Genomic DNA, 24,622 nt, shown 5'->3' with positions numbered 1-24,622 from the left:
TGTCCAACATTGTTTCTTCGATGGAAGAAATACTTCGGAAGGCATCTTATAATGCTTTGTGAGGTTTGGCATACACATTAATAATGTAAAAAACAATTCGCTTTCATTTACAATGAATTCGGCTAATTTGAAACGTGTAGAGCAAACAGCGGCAGCCACAAAAGACAATCTGAATAGTGGTCGCAGTAAAAAAAGTGTCCCCAACAAAAAAGAAAAGAATATTCAACTATCTCTTAGGAACCAATCCTGTCAATCAAATGCCGCAGGCCTACTTTCCCATTTAGTCAATAGATAACACATTGACTGAAAACCCAGTAAGTTAGTAGATAACTTATTGACCATTTAGGCAATAGGTAACCTATTGGCTAAAACATTAAAAATCAGCCATCATACTTCTTGGATCATACAACACGTATTTCCTTAACCATCAAAGCGCCCTTTTTTCGGTATAATGCAAATAATTGAAATCAAAATATAAACTTACCCAGTGGAAAGGTGATGTAATCGCACATGCCCAGCAATTGTCCAAAACAGATCACCTTATCTTCCGGATGAATTCCAATCTCTTTCATTTTCTCAATGGCAAACCGTACCGTATCCTCATTGTGCGACGCTACCATAATGGCAATTTTCTTTGGATCCTCACCGGCATCTTTTAGGATCTACAATCAGAAATAACCCTTGCTGGAATTTGCCGATGAAATACGAAATGAGGTCTTACTCTGATTCGTCTCAAACACTCTGTGAGCGTTTTGTGATACATATCCGTTGTGGCCTCGAATGAAGGATTGGTTGGATCGTCATAACCCAAAGCAGCTGCACGAGCTCTTTCCTGCTCAATGTACGCTCCCCGCACTAGTTTGGCGCCGAAGTAGAAGTTTTGTCGCTTGGCTTGCTGCAGATCGGTGCAAACCTGCAAAGAACAATGGCGTATTTTATGGGGTCCCCCAATTAAGTCCACACTGAAATAAATACCTCTTTGTAAGTATCCTTTAGATAGCATTGATACGTGTTAAAGACAATTGCTTTCTCGGTATTGTATTTTCGCATCATCTCCAGGGTGATGCGAGAAATTGCAGGTTGGAAGTAGGTCTGCTCGGCATCAATCATTATGCGCACGTCCAGATCTTGAGCAGTCTACAAAAGAGTAATGTTTCAGAACTGAACGACACAGATTTATCACAGAAAAATGTACCTTAACAATTGTATTCAATCGTCTGATCATATTGCGGAACATTTCTTCCTCTTTGGGGGGAATCTGAGAGATCAATCGACGCATCTGTCCGGAGACAGGATCAGGCACCCGGAACGTTTCACTTAACTCGCAGTCTTCATTGATGATTCCCGTCCAGGGGAACAAGTGCAGAATTCTGCGATAAACGTAAGGAATGGTTAGTTACTAGATGTTCCCACCAACGACACATGTGCTACGAACCCATCTTTATCGGAGGTAACCTTCTCCAAGAACTCCTTGACTTCCTTTTTCTCGGCTACGTTGCTCAGGTATCGTTCCAAGTCCTTGATGGTTTTGTGATGTGATAGCACGTTACCGGTGGCACCTGCCAGTTCCATCATGTAGTGACGCGCTTGCATGATGACCTCGGAGAGTTGAAGCTGTTTGCGGAACCAACGAGTAGAATGGGTAGATGTGAGAACAGGTGAGGAACATATAACATACGGTGGGAAAAAAACGAGTCGTTTCAAGTCATTACGGAACGTTTCACTCTATATAGCCTATAATTGGGTTTGTTGGGAACCTACCAGCAACTGAGGTCTACCAAGTGCTGTCAACTTGATGGCAGTGATTCCAGTTCCGAAAGTAGCACCTGTGAAATGGAATCGACATTTAATTATCGAGTCTTTCAATTATTATTCAGAATATATGTAGAAGTAATCGAGCACTGAGAATATTTATGCGAAAATGATGTTAGATATATACTGTCTTATAGTGTTTTAGTTTTTCTACGGTGCCAAAACCGTGCAGCCTGAAAAAGGGTAGACTGATGAGCTGACAAGCCGGTGAAGTACAATTGGTCGATGTTAAGTAAGAAATGAGATAATCATAGCCTGGTTAAAGAATTTATTCATCTACATTCGCCTTTTAGCTGACTTGAAATATGTTACAATAAGCAAGAATTATAGCTAAAATTAATTTCAAATTATAATGTAAAGGATACTGCGATTCAAACTTTAAACTCGTTTTTATCGAAATCAATACAATGTCACTTAGTCCGGTCTGACTTAAAACCAACCAATTTAAAAAAAGAAAAAAAATCCATTGGGGGAAGTTGTTTCCCAATTTTCTGTAGGGCATTTAGGAAGCTTTAGTTATTTATTTACTGTTCGTTAAATATACGTGAAGATTTTAGACCATTGCCGTAACTAAACGAACAAAAATACTTAAACAGTTTTTTTCATATGTTTACCTACAAGTAAATAATTTGATGAAATTTTTTAGAATATGCACATACATGAAATGGATGAAAATGTTGAATGTGGTACTGAAACTGTATTTCCTAGCTATGATGCTGCTAAGATTCGCCATTACTAGTTCATCTACCATAAAACAGCATGTTTATCGACAATATGTTGTTAGGCAGTGTTTCACAGACAGAAACTGTCCTCAAAATATTCTGCAAATACGACAACAAACATTATCGCTAGAACTACTAGCATGAAATTTTCAAGAGTAGCCACAAAATGCCTTTTACCTTACAAAACAACAAAAAAATGAATAAACAGGTGTCTTTAGTCTCCCCAAGCATAACGAAATGTATTCTCTTATGAAAGTCACTCACTCTCCCCAGTATCTCACCATAGTTGTCGGCTAACGGTTTCTCTTTCTCTCTCCCTATATATCAACCCGCAATCTCTTTGCTTACTGGGAGACCACATGCTTTTTATCCCACGCGAACTGAAAATCTTACGATTTGACACACTGCGGGAGAAAATCCCACCCACACCAAATAAAATCGCCTGAGTAACCCACCGCGTGCGAACGGAATATCGATCTAAAACTGATCCACCCACACAGACACCCCCGTTACTCAATCGTAACCATTCGACACCGTCCGAACCGTTTCGTGTGACGTCAACGATACACAATTAGGTCGAGCCCCTGTGTATCGATACAAAGTAGAAAAGGAAAACCCACCCACTGTTTCCGTCTGCCTCAAGCGGTTATCTCATTTCAATCCTCACTTGCACACATTAACCGGTATGTACCGATGCCGGCTCTTGAACTTATGACATGAAACTAATTCCTATATTTAAAACACATCGATCACATATGATATAGGGTAGGAATAGTCGAACTTGTTATAACGATCGAATGATCACCGTACGACTAGCCGCAGATGGCCGACAGATACTGCACGTCTTTGCCGAGATATATCACGTGATTTCGGGTTAATTTCAGTTTAGAAGTCGTCCAGAAATAGCACAGTGATAGGCCACCTGTAAATAACGCACAACGAGAATATTATGTTTTAATATTGATTTTACACAATTTGGCGATAACACTGTGTTTGACATTTATTCGTTTATTTTACGATTTCGTGTTTTACACTACTGCCATCTATGTTTGAACGTTGTGAAACTTCAAACTTTCCTAATTCAAGTATGATAAAATGGCCAGGCACTGTAGTAGGATAATGCAGTTCGCAGCTCACAGAGGGATTTGCACAACAAATAAGTTGATGAAAAAGAAAACAGCTGCCGATAGGTTTTGAGATGGAACGTATTTACCTCGTGCCAAACGATTCAGAACCAACCTGGATCATCGTCTGAAATTAACCATCGCACAGTGGACAAAAATGTCAAAAAACGCGACTTTATTCAATAGTGTGATAAAACGCTAAGTACGGTTATCAACAATGTGGGGGAATTTCGGGATCATATTCCTGTACTAAATATGATATTTTGAGTTTGGTTTTCGAAGAATTACAACACTGGAGATGTAAAATAATTAACCCACAAAAATATTTTTAACCGTTATGTGTCCGACGCGGTACCCGGTTACCTTTTTAAGTTTCAATTAATAAAATTCCCATGTTTTATCTATAGCTGGAAATTGAAACTTTGTGACATCTTAGAACTTCACTAAGTCAAGCTTTTGGGTTAATAATATTGTTGATATAGTAAGGGGGGAGTGAGGAGGGGCTCCTGAATTTTTTTATTACGTAACAGGCCGAAGTGGGTACCCGGGTACCCACAAAACTGAAATGTCAATAACTAAGGAAATTTCCAACCGATTTCGACGCTTTTGAGTGTTTTGGATTTAGGAACTCATCCACTTTTGGACTTGGTAAAAATGAATCGGGTTACTTCATACGGTTCCCGGAAATCCGGAAGCAGGTTCCAGTGCTGGGATACTATTTGTGAACTTCAATGGAATACTAGCAATATGGGTATCAAAATTCTTGGAATTGCATCAGTAGGCTGTATCTTGTGGTTTTGGAACCATTTGGTGATTTGACCCCGGAACAGACATTCCGGAGCAGGTTCCCGTGGGGCCGTGAGTGGCCATTCCATTCCAATTCCATTTCTCAAATTGCCATGGGGTCCCGTAACAATAAATAACATACTTCCGAGACAATTTGAAGAGTTTTGATACTCATATTGCTAGGACTTTATTAAAATTTACAAATCATTCCCTAGTACTGGAACATTGCTCCGGAAAATCCGGATTACCAAGAACCAGATCCATTCATTCTGTTCAATTTTACATAATCAAAAAGTGGACGAGTTCCTGAATCCAAAACATCCAAAAGTATCCAAATCGGTCAAAGGAAGCCATAATTATGAGCATTTCAATTTGTGGGTACCGGGTACCCACGTTGACCTGTTAAAGGTGCTTTTTGTTGGACACATAACTGTTAATGATTATGTGGGTCTAGTTGTATAGCGGATTACCGGAAATTCTCAGTACCACTTTACATTTCGTTTTTTTAGATTATTCAACCAACTTCATGCTTCATCAATGAGAAGAATTGGGGTAAAACGGGTATACACGTTTCGTGCGGTCATTCTAATTATCTTCAATCGATTCCTAGGAATTTTGTACATAATTACTTCTTTTCGTCAGCCGCATTCAGCCTAATTCCGAGAAGTACAGCTAGGTTTAATTCCACACTTGAGTTACGGGGGGAATTTTGGGTTAAGCGGTTATACATGTTTTGTCTGGTTATTCTATCTTTAATCGATTTCCTGGACTATTTAACAAATTACTTTTGATCAGTGGAGTAAGGTAAATCTCTTACTCTTTGTCCCACCACAGATTGGTAGAACGTTTTTGTATATTCGCGCCGGGTACTGGCTTAGCCTGAGCTTGATTCGCGCTGTCGAGAATCAAGCCAGCCAAAAAGCCGAAGAGTACGGCTTTTTGGCTGGCTTGATTCTTGACAGCGGAGCGGATATCGCGACCGCATAACTCTTCTAGCCAATATTTCGTGGGAGCTCATACGAAATATTGATTGATTCCAATGGTCTTGAACTATTAGGCCGATGACAAGCTGAAGCGGAAAGCGAAGCGTTTGCGGACGCGTCTGATCACTTTACATAGTGTTTTGCCGCGTTCGCCTCGCTTTTACTATGACAGTATTACGCGTTCTACATGCACACACCAAAGAGATAGGTCAAACGCATTCGCTTCGCTTACCGCTACCGCTTCGCAAATCGCGTAAGCATGTCATCGGCCTTAGTGATCGAGACTACGATCGACAGATGGTCGCTACCGTGGGGATCAGAGAAGAGCGATTATCATCATAAAGGCAACCCCATACCGTACCGTGAGAGTTAAAGTCTCCTAAAACTAGTCGCGGTGCAGGCAGGGATTCTATGATGTTATGTAGCCGCCGGTGCTCAATCGCGGTGTTGGGGAAATATATATGGAAGCTATGCAAAGATCTTTGTCTTTGGCTGTTACTTGACAAGCGACAATTTCAATGCTTGGTATCGATGGAGGGTTAATTCTGTAGAAGGAATTGGACTTTTTGGTCCCCAAAAGTACTCCTTCGTAGGGGGTATTTCGATCCAAGCGAATAATATTAAAATCGTGAAAGTTTGGGTTTATATCGGAAGTTCACATAAAGCGAATGCATCGCAACTCAAACTGTTTATTAAAATTTTTTAAGGAATCGATTTTCGGGATGATAATTCTGCAATTCCACTGTAGAACAGTGATCAAATCCGTGACCTCGTTCAATGAGTTAGCCATCGAAGGATGCAATCGCTGAAAGGAGGGGCCATTTCGCAGTCAACTACTTTAAAAATGTTCTTACTGTAGGTAGAAGAGCTAACAACAGACTTTTAAAAGGATCAGTTATATTGAAAGTCTTTATTATCTAGTCCACAATGTCCGAGAGTTTGATAATTCCGGTGCCGTGATTATGATCGAACTGAAACAGAGGAACACTGGGGGTTTTTGATGTTCCGGGAAGTGTTGGGAACTCCTTCTCTGAGTTTAATCCTCCGAGACCAGAAGCTATTTACTTCGGTTTGGTTGCACCACTTCCAAGAGATGTCACTTTTGGAACCCCGTCCAGGGACATCTTCTGGCCTTTACAAGGAAATTTAGGAGAGGAAATGTTCCTGAGCCGTCTTGTGGGTCATCAGCCTCACCTTCGTTAGGAGGCAAGAGAGCGTAGCGGTTCGTTGTGGATGGTGGCGTAGTTTTCTTTAACATTTCTGCGAAAGAACGCTTGGAACGTTCCGCAAGGGAACGTTTTAGTTTATCCCTTCGTAGTTTGTACGCGGGACATGCCGAGATATCATGAAGAATCTCTGCACAGTAAGGACACTTCTCAGCATTCTTACTGCACGAATCATCCACATGATTCTCACCGCATTTTCCACAGCGGGCCTTATTACTACAATGTGTGACCCAATTGTTTACACTTTGTGCAATTATGACCCGCGGTATTAAATATTTTATATTTATCACGCACATCAACAGGCCGCACTTTGCCCCAATGATGGAAACTTGAACTAGTTACTTCTAAAAAACTGCAGAAATCGATTTCTTAATGATATCCGAAACAAATGAAAGTCGAACAGGCGCGACACACGATTGAAGAGGCTTTGTAGTCCCGTGATAGCGGCATTAGCATTAGTGTGAATAGTTCGTCGAAACGGCACTCTCAGAAGAACGCTTCCGTGTAACGTTCAGGACCTTGCCTTAATGTTCACTCGCTCTAGTAAATCTGGAGTCAATGCATCCTGGCAAAAGATCAGAGATGAATAAGGCTCTTGCAGTTTATCTACGACGCTAAAGGGTATCGAGCTAGATAAGTTGACACCGACTCTCGTGACTTGGTAGACGAACAGGATCGTGCCAAGACAGGCGTCGAAGAGCATACCGTATAAATTTTCGTTGAATGCCTTCAATTCGATCGCCGCTGTTCATGTAATTCGGGTTCCAGACTGCCGAACAATACTCACGCGTTGAGCGCACTAAAGATCAGTAGAGGCTTTTGAGACAAGTATTTAGCTGTACGGAAAATGAAGCCCAGGCTTCGCGATGCTCTACCAACAACAGCACTCTGAGATCCTTAACGCAGCTCACCCGGGGAACAAGAGTTCAAGAAAAGTTGTATTCCAACTTTTTTTCTGGAGAACGATGTCACAGAACATTTCGCCGTATTAAGAATCATTTGTATTTGTATTAGTTTATTCAACTGACTTGTACAGTCTTATTGAAAACTTAAAACTAATACAAAACATACTAATATTGCTATAAACATAAAGACAATAGTGAAACATAATTACAATTCACAAGAAATTAAAACAATCAACAAGAAAACTTTCTAAACAGTGAAACAATCTCGGCAACATTAAATTGATACCGACTTAAGATCTAACTGTACGGTCGGCAGCGATCTGGTTAGACAGAGAAAAAGAATCCATTCGACTGGTTGGCATCCATGGTCGGTCTTTGTGAAGATCCCGAAATTCTCTAAATCGCACTCCGTATGGCCAGGTGCTGGACGAGAGAGCGCGTTTTCTCATGCTTGCATCTAGGTTCACTTTGAATGAGACGTAGTCTAGCTCACCTTCGTCCTGGCTACTCGAAACAAGTTTTTTCACTTTTGCAGAACCATTCACGTTTAAGCATTCACGGTTGTTTTCACGTAATGACGATCTATAAGGTAGCTCATTATATGGCAGAATGTTTCAGCGGTGGAATACACATCATCCATGCTTAGCACAGAATCTCACTTAATGCTTTGTAAAATGTTCAAAATGCTGCTATAGTCGGCCCGCTTATAATTGTAACACACGGTGGGCGCGTGGATCGAAAAGTTCATAGGCGGTACGTCTTGGAGTGTTAGATGTAAAGGCGGATGGTGGCGAACAAACTTTACTAGCGAGGCGAGGGCGGTGGAGATATGCGGCGATTGATCTCTGGCATTAACGAAGCATAGATCTAAAATCCGGTCGTTTTCCTTCGTGGTACTGTTGATCTGCAGAAGTGTAGCCGTGCTATAGCCATCCAGAAGAGTAATGCTACCAGGATGAAAAACAGATTCTTCTGGATCGGGTTGTAGAAATCCGTCATGAACGGAACGCCACTTTATTGTAGAAATCGCCGAGAATCATGATGTCATCAGTGAGTTGTGCCATCGCAGAAACAGAAGTCAATGATCCAGAATGAGAATCAACTAGTGTAGAGTCGCGAATTTTATCAGGGGAATAATAAACCAAATACATATACACTCAAGTTTTTTTTACGCGGTTTTTTTTGCGCGGTATTTTTTACGCGGTTTTTTTTACACGGATTTTGAAATTTACGCGGTTTTCATTTACGCGGATTTTGAAATTTACGCGGTTTTCATTTACGCAGTTTGGGTTTATATCGGAAGTTCACATAAAGCGAATGCATCGCAACTCAAACTGTTTATTAAAATTTTTTAAGGAATCGATTTTCGGGATGATAATTCTGCAATTCCACTGTAGAACAGTGATCAAATCCGTGACCTCGTTCAATGAGTTAGCCATCGAAGGATGCAATCGCTGAAAGGAGGGGCCATTTCGCAGTCAACTACTTTAAAAATGTTCTTACTGTAGGTAGAAGAGCTAACAACAGACTTTTAAAAGGATCAGTTATATTGAAAGTCTTTATTATCTAGTCCACAATGTCCGAGAGTTTGATAATTCCGGTGCCGTGATTATGATCGAACTGAAACAGAGGAACACTGGGGGTTTTTGATGTTCCGGGAAGTGTTGGGAACTCCTTCTCTGAGTTTAATCCTCCGAGACCAGAAGCTATTTACTTCGGTTTGGTTGCACCACTTCCAAGAGATGTCACTTTTGGAACCCCGTCCAGGGACATCTTCTGGCCTTTACAAGGAAATTTAGGAGAGGAAATGTTCCTGAGCCGTCTTGTGGGTCATCAGCCTCACCTTCGTTAGGAGGCAAGAGAGCGTAGCGGTTCGTTGTGGATGGTGGCGTAGTTTTCTTTAACATTTCTGCGAAAGAACGCTTGGAACGTTCCGCAAGGGAACGTTTTAGTTTATCCCTTCGTAGTTTGTACGCGGGACATGCCGAGATATCATGAAGAATCTCTGCACAGTAAGGACACTTCTCAGCATTCTTACTGCACGAATCATCCACATGATTCTCACCGCATTTTCCACAGCGGGCCTTATTACTACAATGTGTGACCCAATTGTTTACACTTTGTGCAATTATGACCCGCGGTATTAAATATTTTATATTTATCACGCACATCAACAGGCCGCACTTTGCCCCAATGATGGAAACTTGAACTAGTTACTTCTAAAAAACTGCAGAAATCGATTTCTTAATGATATCCGAAACAAATGAAAGTCGAACAGGCGCGACACACGATTGAAGAGGCTTTGTAGTCCCGTGATAGCGGCATTAGCATTAGTGTGAATAGTTCGTCGAAACGGCACTCTCAGAAGAACGCTTCCGTGTAACGTTCAGGACCTTGCCTTAATGTTCACTCGCTCTAGTAAATCTGGAGTCAATGCATCCTGGCAAAAGATCAGAGATGAATAAGGCTCTTGCAGTTTATCTACGACGCTAAAGGGTATCGAGCTAGATAAGTTGACACCGACTCTCGTGACTTGGTAGACGAACAGGATCGTGCCAAGACAGGCGTCGAAGAGCATACCGTATAAATTTTCGTTGAATGCCTTCAATTCGATCGCCGCTGTTCATGTAATTCGGGTTCCAGACTGCCGAACAATACTCACGCGTTGAGCGCACTAAAGATCAGTAGAGGCTTTTGAGACAAGTATTTAGCTGTACGGAAAATGAAGCCCAGGCTTCGCGATGCTCTACCAACAACAGCACTCTGAGATCCTTAACGCAGCTCACCCGGGGAACAAGAGTTCAAGAAAAGTTGTATTCCAACTTTTTTTCTGGAGAACGATGTCACAGAACATTTCGCCGTATTAAGAATCATTTGTATTTGTATTAGTTTATTCAACTGACTTGTACAGTCTTATTGAAAACTTAAAACTAATACAAAACATACTAATATTGCTATAAACATAAAGACAATAGTGAAACATAATTACAATTCACAAGAAATTAAAACAATCAACAAGAAAACTTTCTAAACAGTGAAACAATCTCGGCAACATTAAATTGATACCGACTTAAGATCTAACTGTACGGTCGGCAGCGATCTGGTTAGACAGAGAAAAAGAATCCATTCGACTGGTTGGCATCCATGGTCGGTCTTTGTGAAGATCCCGAAATTCTCTAAATCGCACTCCGTATGGCCAGGTGCTGGACGAGAGAGCGCGTTTTCTCATGCTTGCATCTAGGTTCACTTTGAATGAGACGTAGTCTAGCTCACCTTCGTCCTGGCTACTCGAAACAAGTTTTTTCACTTTTGCAGAACCATTCACGTTTAAGCATTCACGGTTGTTTTCACGTAATGACGATCTATAAGGTAGCTCATTATATGGCAGAATGTTTCAGCGGTGGAATACACATCATCCATGCTTAGCACAGAATCTCACTTAATGCTTTGTAAAATGTTCAAAATGCTGCTATAGTCGGCCCGCTTATAATTGTAACACACGGTGGGCGCGTGGATCGAAAAGTTCATAGGCGGTACGTCTTGGAGTGTTAGATGTAAAGGCGGATGGTGGCGAACAAACTTTACTAGCGAGGCGAGGGCGGTGGAGATATGCGGCGATTGATCTCTGGCATTAACGAAGCATAGATCTAAAATCCGGTCGTTTTCCTTCGTGGTACTGTTGATCTGCAGAAGTGTAGCCGTGCTATAGCCATCCAGAAGAGTAATGCTACCAGGATGAAAAACAGATTCTTCTGGATCGGGTTGTAGAAATCCGTCATGAACGGAACGCCACTTTATTGTAGAAATCGCCGAGAATCATGATGTCATCAGTGAGTTGTGCCATCGCAGAAACAGAAGTCAATGATCCAGAATGAGAATCAACTAGTGTAGAGTCGCGAATTTTATCAGGGGAATAATAAACCAAATACATATACACTCAAGTTTTTTTTACGCGGTTTTTTTTGCGCGGTATTTTTTACGCGGTTTTTTTTACACGGATTTTGAAATTTACGCGGTTTTCATTTACGCGGATTTTGAAATTTACGCGGTTTTCATTTACGCGGTTTTTGAAATTTACGCGGTTTTCATTTACGCGGATTTTGGAATTTACGCGGTATCCATCAATGAGGTTCCCTTTATCGCGGATTCTTAAATTTAAGTGGTCTTCATTTACGCGGATTTTGAAATTCACGCGGTTTTCATTTACGCGGATTTTGAAATTTACGCGGTTTTCCTTTACGCGGATTTTGAAATTTACGCGGTTTTCATTTACGCGGATTTTGAAATTTACACGGTTTTCATTAACGCGGCTCGTATCCCCCGCGTAAAAAAAACCTGAGTGTATAAAGTTCGATTTCCGAATTTTATCGCCGCCTACACTTGTTCGATGCAGCTCCAACCATCATGTTGAACTTTTAATCCATGACGCATAGCGAGCAAAACATCGCCTCCGGGGGATTTGTGGCTGTTGAGGGGGCTACGATCACATCTGAGAACCTCGTAGTCAGAGCAAATTACATGGCTGGAAAGAGTGCTCATTTAGCCATGTTTCTTTTAATGCGAAGGCACGCCAGGGCGACTGGAATGACTGCTAACAGCAGAAGGCGCGGGTGAACTGCATGAATTGGTGGCACCCGCGATGGAAGTCGGAGTGGCCCTCAGGAGGTTTTCAGCTGACGGCTGACAGCGATGACTTATTAATTGACAGTCAGACGCATTTGAGCTAGAACAAACGGTTCCATCAGCAAAAACGGTTGATTCATCAACATTATTTTTAAAATACTTGCCAAAGAGGGCAATTTGGAAGTCACCATCTCCATTCCCAAACTCAGGGTCATGACGACTGAAGATACCGCTGACTGTGAGGCACGACTGTGCTGGGAGGATTGGGTACAAGCAGACGCACAGGAAGACGAATCTGGAGCAAGAGGATGTAGTTCGGCAAAGCAGTACCAGCGAAGGTAACCCGATAAGAGTTTGATTGGGGGTACGTTTTTGACCCATATCCTGCAACTACTAATGAGTGCAAACGCTTGCACTCAAGTATTTTCACTTGCTAAAGTAAGCGGTCTCTAAAACGGCCAACCCCGTACTGCAGCCGATCGCATGTCAAACTGTCATCGGTGAAAACGCCTACAGACTGTACTTTTACATCTGGAATATACACATAATAGTGTTTTGTAAACAGCTCGCAGCAAGCAATATCATTTGTCTGCTTTGAGGTAGTCAACACGACCCTTCCCTGTCTGAGAGGACCTTTTATATTTCGGTCACAGCCGAGAACCGTTCCGTCAGGTCTCTCGAAATATGTAAGAGATTCACCGAATATGTTTTGGGCCGAAAGAAGACCACAAAGAGACCGGTCGAGAGCTCTGGATATTGTTCGGTCGGGCGAAAGCCTTGGGAGTCGGTTCGACCTCCATTTGGCTGTCCAGGGAGGAAGCCATCGACACCGTCAACGCACGGTGTCAGCACCCGCGCAGACGGGAATAAGCTGTAAATGTGTAAAAAAGATAGATTTCACTTATCTGTATATTTGTTTCCCACGATACACCAGTCTAGCTTATATAGCTGGCTATCGTTTAATCCGCACTGTGCGAAATAAAGGCTGAGGAATGCGGCCTAACGGTTAACACACGCACAAATGAAGAAAATGTCCAATTCTCGAGAGGCAGAGAATGCGCAAGATAACCATGAACGCGGATTAGCACTATTCTTTGTCGCTATACACTTCACGGACTAAAAAAAACACTTGTGTCTCGATCGAGCGTTCGTAAACGAGTGAGGGGATTTTTTTTGTTTTATAATTTGTAAAAATTATGTAACGGTTTGTGAAAATTTCCAATATTTACATTATTTTTTGGCCTTTTATGGGCCATCAAAATGTAACATTTTGCATATTGCTCTCGGGAAAACATAGCGGTAGGTTTTCTGAACAATTGGAGAAGAAATTATTGAAATTGGACCAGTAATTCTATGAAAAGTCTTACTTGACCACTTAAAAAACACTACTTTCGGGAAAACGCGTTTAAAGATAAAGTACGGTTCATAACTCGATAGTAGTAACTTACTAGATAATCTACTATACGGGGTCCGTAGAGCTCACCTTCCTCATCACGAAAAAGTTCTTGGTTTTGCACATTTTGCTCCTCCTGTTGAATTCGGGCTTGTTTTGCCGCGACACCCACTTTGTGTTCAGAACGAGTTATACGTTTACTGTCGAGTCGACTAGCACATCATTCAGATTCAGTCCCAAGGTAATTCCCATCACCTACATAGCTTGTAATATCGATTAAAATCCTTGGTTGAGGAAGCTGACTGCCAGTTAAGTCAGAACATTGACCACCAGCCTGCCAGAATTTGTGCAAGTGCTTTGGCGCTTAGGCACAGATTACACTATTCAGAGACTCATTGATGTTTTGGGTGTGGGCTCCTAAGCATCTTTCTAATAAATCATTAGATGATAGACTTTCGTAGATTCTGACATGTTCGAAAGTTTCTAAAGTTCCTTTTTCCTTCGGCCTGATGCCACTTGCACCAACTGTCCTCGCCGGGTGGACACTATGATTGTTGGGGATATTCGTTTGATGACGAGCAGTGTTCGAGGGAAGCCCAGATTGCATTTCCCATATGTTCTACAGAAATTATGTTTCTCCGAATCGCCAGCCCATAAAATTTTGTTAGCTCGCCGATTGATTTATCCGTCAACTTTCCCTTTCCTTTCCCACTGATAACTTTGTTTTCTTTCTTCAGTTTTCGTAATCTGGTCCCATACGCTTCTCAACATGTCCGACGCATTCTTTCTTCCGAAAGACTTTCCCGTCCCCAAAAAATAAACAAGTAAGCATTCACAGACGCTCACATATACATAATCCGACAAGAATGAACCGATGAATTCTTTAAACAATGATTTTTCCATAGACAAGCGCCATCGTGGTGCGCCTTGTTTAATATTTCAAAACCGGCCGGAGATGGGTACTTTTCGGTTCCTAGGAACATGCTAAGAAATATGATCTTCACCAAATCCTTTCTGTGGCGTATTCTCAGATAAATATAGATTGAAATAAAACAAAGAAAAAATCGATTTTTTGAAACCGTGAGAGTAGAAGACCCCATTAAGATCCAGAAATAATGAACATAAATTACACTACTCCTGCTAAAATTTCAATAATCGTGACCAAGATCCTGAAATCATGAATACTAATCACTCTACTTGTGACTGAAATATAACGATAATATGAAGAAAAAATAAAGGTAATCCTGACTAATATCCCGTAATCATGAATATAAATCACACTACTTTTTCCGAAAAAATCCGATACGAAACTTATGAATAAAATATCACGGTAACGTGATGAGAAATCGCGACAAAGCTTCTGAAATCATGAACATTGTAATGTCGGTTCTATTAGTTGATATACTTTATACAAACCAGTGTATCCCCGACTTATGAACAAAAATCATAACAAAAAGTAAACTTGTCCAGGGAACCACCAAAGTAACCCAACCAAACATTGAAATGTAACACCATATATATTTATGATGCGAACTAGTTTTTTGAAACCCCAAATAGTTGAATACGAAGTTTATTATCCATAATTTCAGGAACTTGCTCACGATATTTACAAAGTATACGCGGTAGAAAAAAGTTGGACATGAAAAGGAAGAAAACAGCCGCCCACCTCACAGTAGAAGTTAAGAATATCATCTCATGTGTTTTAAATCAAAAACACTGGACACAGTTGACGAAACTTGCTAATACCGTTTTTACATTTGTGCTTCATACGCATAGGATGAGAGATAGACTAAACCACATTAAATTTGAGCGAGTGTACACCCGTATAGTGCAACGGCAATAACGAAAACGCCAAAAATACTGATGCCTCTGAAAACTGTCATTTGAAAAGACTGAAAGTTTTGGGATTGTGCCAACCCTTCTCTGTCATACTAGCGCTCATTCACTTGAAGGAATGCAGTTTGTTAGTACTTTTTTGGCAGTTTACCATCCTACAACACAGTAAGTAATGTACGAAAATAATTCTTGTTGAACAATCAGCCTGTAGCTAATGGTGCTTTTCGATTACTTCCCGTTAAATTCATAGTAACCCTGCATACTCTCATTATAAAACGTACCTTTGACAGCATCCAGACATTCCAGGAACGTCTCCATGTTCCGCTCGCAAGTTGCCTCATTCAGGTAGAAGTAGGTGCGAGCACTTTGTACTTTGTAGCGCCGATCCGCGAACGTTTTGTCCACGCTGTACTGGGGCAGAGAGGTAGCTTCACCTGAAAGGTTTGTTCCAGTGGAAGATACTGAAGCCCTAGGAAGTAGATCAGATAAATGCTGTTTATCCATGCGATCAGTCATCTTACTTTTTCCGTACATTTTAGACCTAGGCCGATGACATGCTTAGGCGAAAAGCGACGCGGTTGCGGTAGGCGAACACGGCAAAACATCATGTAAAGTGCTGTACCGTGTTCGCAGATGTTTCGCGTTCCGCGTCAGCTTGCCATCAGCCGTACAGGTTCTGCCACGCGGAAGGACAGATTTGGCATAACTTGTGAGTACGGGATTATTGCACACAATAGAATTTCGAATGACTTACTCAACTTCGCGCTTCTCTGCTTCCTCCTGGGACAGATCCTCCTCTACCGAGTAGTCTAGAATGGGTTTAACGCCGAACGATCGCAATCTTCAGCAGTTACCGGGTAACAGTGGGATAGAACGAAGCAGAAACAAGAGAATGAAATGGATAAGTCAGCTGTACCGTTAGTTGTAAAAAATGTAATACAATAATAGTGGAAAAGTAATACAAATAAACACAAGTAGAAGTTTTTGAAGTGATGCGCTATATATTAAAAAGTTCACTGCAGGATCAACCGGGTTATCCGACGATTTGTTAATAACAATCAACCGATAGCTGCGCATCTGGTGAACTGGTCTCTGTGCGAAAATTAATCTTTAGGGGAGATTGAGGTCATTTGATCCATTGAAATGTACAGGGTGTTTGTTTCATGGTTAAGAACATCTCAAGGGATAATAAAGGAACATATTTGGGGGGAAATCGTTCTACACATAGGGTAAAGAGTCTGTTTTCACCCTGTTTCTATTATCACCATATCCATTTGATGTTGTTAGAGTAGCGCCCGCCATCTTTATTCATCGTATTGGCTCAAATGATAGGGTGAAAATTGTGCTTAAGCACGATTATCATTTTCGTACCATTCTTATTATACGATTTTTCTTAAGAACGAAGCAAAAATATTGCTGCCAATTTGAAGGCATTCTATCAATTGTAAGTGCAACATTCTCTCTACTAGGACCAAAATAGGTTAATTACCCTACCATCATATCTCAACCGTTACAGAGTTATTGTAAATAATTTGTCTGACTTTTTTTTATTTAGATTATAGAGGTTTTAACCTTAGGGTCACTCGCCTCTTTGTCCGGTTAGAGAAATCTCTTTGGAAAGATCTCTAACCCTATGTGCGGGGTTGGGAATTGAACCCAGGTGAGCTGCGTACAAGGCAATCGATTTACCAACTACGCTATCTCCACCCCTTAAAACACCTCTAATTTAATTTAAAAATAATACTTTGTATTCCCGCTTTCTTGGGTTTATTTGAAAGCAGAAAAAAATGTCTACTAGGTAAAGTATAACATCTTACAGTAAGTGAATTTAAATAACTTTTTAGTGAAAAAATAGTAAAAAGTTAGTGTTTGGATAGGGGTTTTAGTCATTTTCTCAAAATAATAAATTATTAAAATAACAATTTCTCTTATCCAAAAGCTGAGTTTCAAGAGGATCCACAATTTATTATTCAACATCACATTCCTATCTCTTCTCATTTCTTTGTAATTTTGTCTAGCTTTTTCTGTGGTGGACTAATAAGAAAATCTTTTTTTATAATTGTCCTACTGAAGCTACAGAGCTTGCTTCTCGGAAATCACTACAATTGCAGATAAAACGGGAAATGTCACCCACCAAAACGCAGCTTAAGGCTAAATGCAGTGGGTCGTGATTCTGATTGTGATATTGAGTGTACGGTTCAGATGTACTGGCGTAGGGACTTTACGATCGCGTGGGAATGATCATTTAAATGTTCGCACTCGATTCCGCAGTTGAGCGTGGATGATCGTCTTTATGTATCATCGTGAAGGACTCGATCATTTGTATGTTAACGTGTTCGATTGCGTGGGCATTTTTATGTAGGGTTTGCAAGCGTGCGTGTAACTTCGCGAGGGTAAATACGATGCTATAACCGTGTGGCCGCATATTCTCGTTTGTTCTTGAATGGTCGCGCGAACCGTGAATGTGATACTTATTTTTCAATCTTCTTTAATTAATGACCATAAATAAGTGAAACTTTTTTCATTACATGTCTTAACGACATTTAATCAGCAAAGATATGAAGTATTTTAGTATTAAGAGCCATAGTACTCTATGAAAAGCAAGGATGTGAAGAAAGAAAGTTAAGAAAAGCGTGGAACAGGGTCATATGAACTAGCTTAGAGTTGTTCGACGACTTAACCCTCCGCTTCCTTCCGGATCCGACTGCATAAAGTGCTAAGTCACTTTACACTTGTACACGCATGCTGCAAATTCAGGTGATTCGCATTTTGGAAAACTGCCAAAATATCCTGACTCCTGCGTAAGAAGACAAAGGTTTAGTCATCGGAAAACTATAACCTTGCTACATCCTTGTTCTTCCATGAGTATTATAAAATATTAAAATACTTCATGTCTTCCAGTGCTTTGCTAATTGAATATCGGTACAACTTAATTTTCAACGTTTGATTCAGACGAGAGAAGAGAATGAGTTCCCCTTATCACTAAAGTTCCCGGTCATATCGCTATTGAATGTGCTGTCTAGTGAATATAAGCGTCATTTTTTTATTGGTCTAACTGAAGGTGTATACCTAGACATCTAGGGCCGAGAATAAGGATTTCCGGAGGTGCCCGAATAATTATCGCGCGAAAACGGGCGTTTGTAACTAGGTTCACGCTTGAGATCTCGTTTATTAGTACCAAAACATTTATTCAATCACCCGGGCACTTTCATGTTTGGGAGATCGCGGGCGTAGGTGTGCGTAGATGAGCGCAAAGGGCTAAAGCGTTTGTATGTTAACGTGATGAGTGTTAGAAAAGAGTCTTCCCGGTTAGGTTTGTATTTTTATGCGATCGAGTTTCTAATATACAATTTTTTGTTTATTATTTGTAGGGTGATGCAAATAAAGATATATACCGAGGTTTGGGAGTACCGAATGTGCGCGATCCGCGATTGTGAGGGAATTAGCGATAGTATGAGCGCAATTGAGATTGCATTTATAAACTCCCAAGTTCAAACAGATTTACTTAACCAGTGGAGCGTTTTCATGTCGGTGGGTTGTACAGTAGAGCACCTATAAGAATGGTTATTCTGAATTTTCTAAACGGCTTACCTAAAAGGTAAAGCAACCCGGGGTTGGGGTCAATCGGACACGATCAAGAAGCGCATCAAAGCGATCAGTCTGAAAATACCATCCCGTGAGCAATACTAAAAATCCAATAAGCACCTTCACGCCAAATGAACCAAAAATACATAAAAACGCTTAACCCCGGAGCTTGCTGGGATGGGCAGTGTATGGATCAACAGGAGAATGTGCCTCACAGGTGCTGCTGTCGAACGAGGTGATCCGACCGTGTATCGTCAATGCAGATATCGGAGTTTCTGTAGTACCGCAATCAGAGCCCCCAGCAGAAAAGAAGAGAGCCGGACAAATTTTGGAGACCACGACGAAGCGAATAGCGGATGGCAAGTTCGAGACGGAAACCTCCCAGTTAGCCTTTCATAGATTGAAAAGCTTAGAAGCCAAGATAGTCAGAGATCCAAAGCTACGGGATGAGGTTAACCAACAGATAACGGAACACATCCAGCTACGCGCACAAAGCATGAGAAGCGAGACGTGAGTGCATCCAAGACTTGGTATCTACTATTGAACATAGTTCTGCACCCTCGTTAGCCGAACAAGGAGCGACTCATGTGGGATGCTACTGTCCAAGTGAAATGTGTGTCGCTAAACTCCTAGTTACCGAAAGAACCCGGTCGTCTCGCGACACTGCCACTCTGTAATATACAAGTTTAGAATATGTCGCCCCCGGTTTCGGGGGCGACATATTCATGCTCTCTAACGGAATGCGAGAAATGCTGCAACCATAGATCTTAGGAGAAAGAAGACCGACCAAACGGATAGCTCCGCGCTGCATGATGATTATATTCAACCCACTTGTACTTGGACACTTGCCGGTCTGGGATTTTCTGCGATGAAGAAATGTTTGATCCAGAGTTTAGTGTCTAACTGGCACCAATTTTGGTGCTAGGTTGGATATATTGTCGAACTGGCAGCAAGTTGGTGTCAGTTAGTGACGAATGGAACACGAAACATTCAAATCACCATGACAGCCCGAAAAGTCTGCTGATCGACAATGCCTCCACTGTTACCTCGAAGGAGTTCAGTCAAATCTTAAAAGATACCAACGTCAACCACTGGATGTATCATTCACAGGCTAACCCAGTGGAGGGAACAAATCGCTCGATGAACACAGCAGTGCGGACATATGCTCGACCCGATCAGTGCAACTGGGATATCCACATTACCGATGTGGAGCGCATTCTAAACACCACCGTTCATTCCTCATTTTATCATACACGGTTGTAAAATGGCATCTGGCGATGACTTCAGCAGGGTTACCGTTGAGGGTGACCTAGAAACAAGACACCGACAATTAGACAAAATCAGGGAGATTGTCGTCAAAAATTTAGCAGAGGCAGGTGAGGGTATTGGACATCAATATAATTTGCAACATCGCATGTTTGCAAAACCGTTATTTACCGTGGAAACAACAAATTGTCGAATACACTCAAGTCTTACAATGCTAAACTTGGACCACAATAGTAACTGGCAAAAATTGTCTCCAAAAAGGGTGTGTCCTCCTATGAGCTTTAGCAGGAAAAACCTCGGAGTTTGGCCAGCAAATCTTCTCAAACCAGCGTAGTATTTTTCTACGTGCCGTCTGTATACTAATGGTATGTTTTACACAGCAACATCATGTTCTTTAGTCCGAAAAAAAGCAAAACAATTTCTCTGTCTTCTCTAATATTATCCGCAGAAACTGCCGCGGGAAGCTTCTTTATTAGCTTCATGCATTTTTTTGTGCCCCGCTCAAGCAGCAAAGCGAAAAAAAATGTATTCGCGCAACATATTTGCCTCGGCGCTCTAGACGGCTACGGCAGGGTTGAACTTTTCCATTGTGTGACCATACGTCATGGTTTCCCAGGACACGTCCTGGTTTTTCACTTACTGTCCTGGTGTCCAGGGATTTCGAGGAAAACGCTTGATTTGTCCTCTAAACATAAAATATTGATCTATTTTGAGTATTTGCTTTAGTTACTCTGGTTCAGCTCGCACTTACGACCGATCGCAACTATAACTGCAATGTAAACTGATCCTCTAGCAGAGTACGACAAACGAAGTTTAATGGACTTAAAATCTCCCAATTGTAGCATCCGATGTCTTTTTTAATATCTCAATCATACATCGTTATTTTTCTTGTCAACTTCCTTTTCTTACAAGGAAATTGGAAAGACAAAGTACGAGGCGTACGTATCATATGAAGTTCTGTAGTTCGTTTGCAAGGAAATTTGGCAGCCGAACAATTCCAACCAATTCCAGTTGTGGACCAATCTCTGGCCGATATCGATGAAACGATGATTACCAGAGCTTCTTCTTGGCTTAATTCGTCGTTCAATCTGGGACCCGAAGAATTCCCTTTGTGCCTCTGAGAAAACACATCGACGTTTTGGTGACTGCTTCTGTTCAAGTTATCTTGTCAGCGGTATTTTTTTTCGTTTTTACTGGAAGTCTGCCAGCATGGTCCCATTCCATGAAATGGGAAATAGTGAAACAACATTATTGTGTGTGGCAGTCTCCTATGACAATTATCTCTCGATCGGAGAGCTAAGATAACTATCGTGTAATAACAACATTGAGCGCTCTCTCAAGCTGGTGATTATATATCCATTTCAGGATAAATGCAAGCAGAGGGGAGAGCGTAGCGTAGTTGGTAAATCGATTGCCTTGTACGCAGCACACCTGGGTTCGAGTCCCGACCCCGCACGTAGGGTTAGAAATTTTTCATAAGAGATTTTTCTAACCCGAAGGGGCGAATGACCTTAAGGTTGAAACCTCTATAATCGAAATAAAAAACATGCAAGCAGTACCTGACCCACGATTAACATGGCTTTACACCTAGATACTGAACAGCGATTAACATGCCGAGTCTAGTATCCTACATAACAAGGAGTATGGAATGTCGCACTCAAACTACTCAAACAAATATTATTTACACCGACCTATCCCCCGTTTTTCATATAGCAATCGAAAAAATGTCAAATTTGGAATAAACGGTAGTTATGCAGCTGTTTCGATTCTAGCTTTCTGATCGAGAGATGGTTGTCATAGGAGACTGCCAGGCACTTATTTTTACATCAGGAATAGCGCAGGGAAGCTACTTGGGACCGCTGATGTTTCTGCTTTTCTTCAACGACGTGTATTTATTGCTGAAAATTCCCCGGCAGTCCTGCACAGACGATCCTAAAATATTTCGTATCATGCGCTCAATTCAGGATTGCCGACTTGTGTGTAGCAAAAACTGCGTGTGTTAACCCGAAAAAATACCCGGTGATTGAATTCTAATGAAAGACTTTCTGACAGAACTCTGCCTACCAGGCCTCGAGAACTTTTTTTTTACTACCGAGGCTCTGCCTGATAGACCGCAGAACTTTTTACCCGCCGAAAATCTGCGAAGGCACAGTCGATTGATAGCTAACGGGGGGAAGCAGTCCCCTTTTGACTATCCTAGGTTTTTATTCATCTGATATGGTCACCTTATTTTCCATATACCCAGGACAGGTATCCAGGGAGAAATAAATGGCCTCCACCGTACCGTCTAATGGTTGTCTAACACTCGCACCTACGGGTGCATGAAACAACCAATTTGCCCTTGTTTGGGGCACCAAACCAACATCAAAATCATTATTTCCCTTCTTCTACGGGGACACATCGCTTGCGGACAATAGTTATCGCGCACAATCGCTGCGAGCAGAACAAATAAAAAGATGGCAGGAAATTCCTTGATTTAGTTGGAACTCTAAATCCCTGCCATGTTTTTATTTGTTCTACTCCCATGCCCGTTTCTTTGGGAAAATTCGATCAAAGATGCCCATTTTCACCTAAAAAAGTTATTTTTTACGAAACTTTGGTTCATGTACTTTGGATTTTTTCGAATATAATAAAATCAATACTCAAACGCCGCACCCCCTTAATGATGTCCGATTGAGCTAAAAAATTGCATAGATTACTTTTTCGATGTAATAAGCATTTTATGTAAGATTTTATGCGAAAATTTAAGATGACCATTTTAATGATATCGTTCCTCTTGAACACCCCTAGTTCTCCATACACACTTTGGTTTTATTTGGTGAAGCCCCGTTCCAAAAATTTCTTCACCAGGAGTTTCCTGGGACCCCAAACTTTTGTTATTTTTTTTTCGTTCTGCTCCCTGATCGTGTGGAACTGTGTAATCAATCTTGAACGCATTACATGAACGATACGAGGACACAACTAAATAGGAAATTTGCTCAGTCTACTTTTGTAACAAGGCAATTACAGATAAAGTTCAATAACTCTGTTACGGTTGAGAATTGATGGTATGTGTAGAACGATTTTTTCACAATCCTCTATCACCCATCGAGAGATTCTTAACTAGGATCCAAACACCCTGTATACTACGAGATTTAAATAAACACGCCGTTCTTGATTATTTTAATAATTAATGATTTAAAGTATTTAGTTCAAAATATAAGTATAATTTTGCGAAGATATCAATGGACGAACACCTGTTAATATGGACCAGAACTCGCAAAAAATCGACAAGTAACTTTGTTTTATATGCTCATCTTTTGTAGAAAGAATTATGTTATACCAAATCACCCCATTTTCCCCTGAAATTGAAAAAATATAGTTCAACATTCTTGGAGCGAAAAATGCAACAATTGTTTAAGTCAATACAGTTTGTTAGTAATTTGTTGTTATGATCGCCAGTAAAGATGGTTCTCTTCTGATAGCTAATTATTTCGAAACGGAATACAATGGACGGAAGTACTCCGCACCTGTACTTATTGCTTATGTTAAAATATAAATAACCAGAATAAACTTAAAAAGTAAACGTAAGATAGAGTAACAAATCGTGATAATCACAGACGAACAAACACGACAAAAATGATCAATCGAATTTTTAAAAGTTGTAAATGTCCCAAATCATTGTTCAGTACTTTCAAAATTCACTGGAAGTAGAGTAAAATGAATTCCAATAAGTAAGTATTAAATATCAAATTGCCCTTAAATGCAGAATCTTGGTATAAGACACCCTTGTTTTTTTCTCGTTTTAGTTTGTGTAGTTCAGATTGTTATGAAACTCTCAGTTATCAGAGTATCAGAGTAAACACTCGAAAGTATCAAGCAAAGTCTACCAGAAAATGAGCTGCAAAGGCGGATTCGACACAATTCGATTCTGATTGGAATCGGTTGTGCCATTGGAGCCGGAATTGCGGTTCATTTTTCGGCTGACTTTCATACCAAGATGATAAATTCTAAAAGTCGTGGCCGAAATACACGTATATCAAAGTGTAAGTGTATCTTTTTAGTGCATAAAAGTAAAGATTTTCAAGTACATTGGAGTATTTTTTAAATTTAGTGGAATTAAAGTGTAATTTTTTTCAACCTTATGTCATTTGGGCATTTAATGAAGTCTTCTTAACAGTGTAATAGTAGAGCAATGGAAGATCTTATTAAAAATAAATTTTTTATTAGGAGAATTAAAATAATCATGTAAAATCGTACTGCATTGTTTCTTAAGCTCTATTTGTTTCCATATATTGCGGTACCAACTGATTCCGCATCTAAGGACAATTTAAGCCATTTTTATTTGTCGCGAGAACTCGTTTTCATAAGTACACAATTGA

The 24,622-nt window shown here is 40.7% G+C and overlaps 1 protein-coding gene across 2 annotated transcripts in view; it reads right to left on the bottom strand.

Annotated features, from left to right (window-relative positions):
- LOC131683919 (proline dehydrogenase 1, mitochondrial) overlaps nucleotides 1-24,622 on the bottom strand; it is a 78,909-nt gene that overhangs the window by 6,564 nt on the left and 47,723 nt on the right. For both annotated transcript variants that reach the window (XM_058966330.1, XM_058966329.1), the window contains exons 3-10: nucleotides 16,165-16,251; nucleotides 15,692-15,879; nucleotides 1,762-1,826; nucleotides 1,436-1,614; nucleotides 1,196-1,370; nucleotides 976-1,137; nucleotides 722-913; nucleotides 485-662 (exon numbers count right to left, since the gene is read on the bottom strand). In XM_058966330.1, coding sequence (XP_058822313.1) covers nucleotides 485-662; nucleotides 722-913; nucleotides 976-1,137; nucleotides 1,196-1,370; nucleotides 1,436-1,614; nucleotides 1,762-1,826; nucleotides 15,692-15,879; nucleotides 16,165-16,251 — 1,226 coding nt within the window. The remainder of the gene's footprint in view (nucleotides 1-484; nucleotides 663-721; nucleotides 914-975; nucleotides 1,138-1,195; nucleotides 1,371-1,435; nucleotides 1,615-1,761; nucleotides 1,827-15,691; nucleotides 15,880-16,164; nucleotides 16,252-24,622) is intronic.

The sequence above is a fragment of the Topomyia yanbarensis genome, chromosome 2 (assembly GCF_030247195.1).
Source record: "Topomyia yanbarensis strain Yona2022 chromosome 2, ASM3024719v1, whole genome shotgun sequence".
NCBI lineage: Eukaryota > Metazoa > Arthropoda > Insecta > Diptera > Culicidae > Topomyia > Topomyia yanbarensis.
The sequence above is the reverse complement of the archived record's forward strand: the minus strand, read 5'-3'. Positions and strand labels throughout refer to the sequence as shown.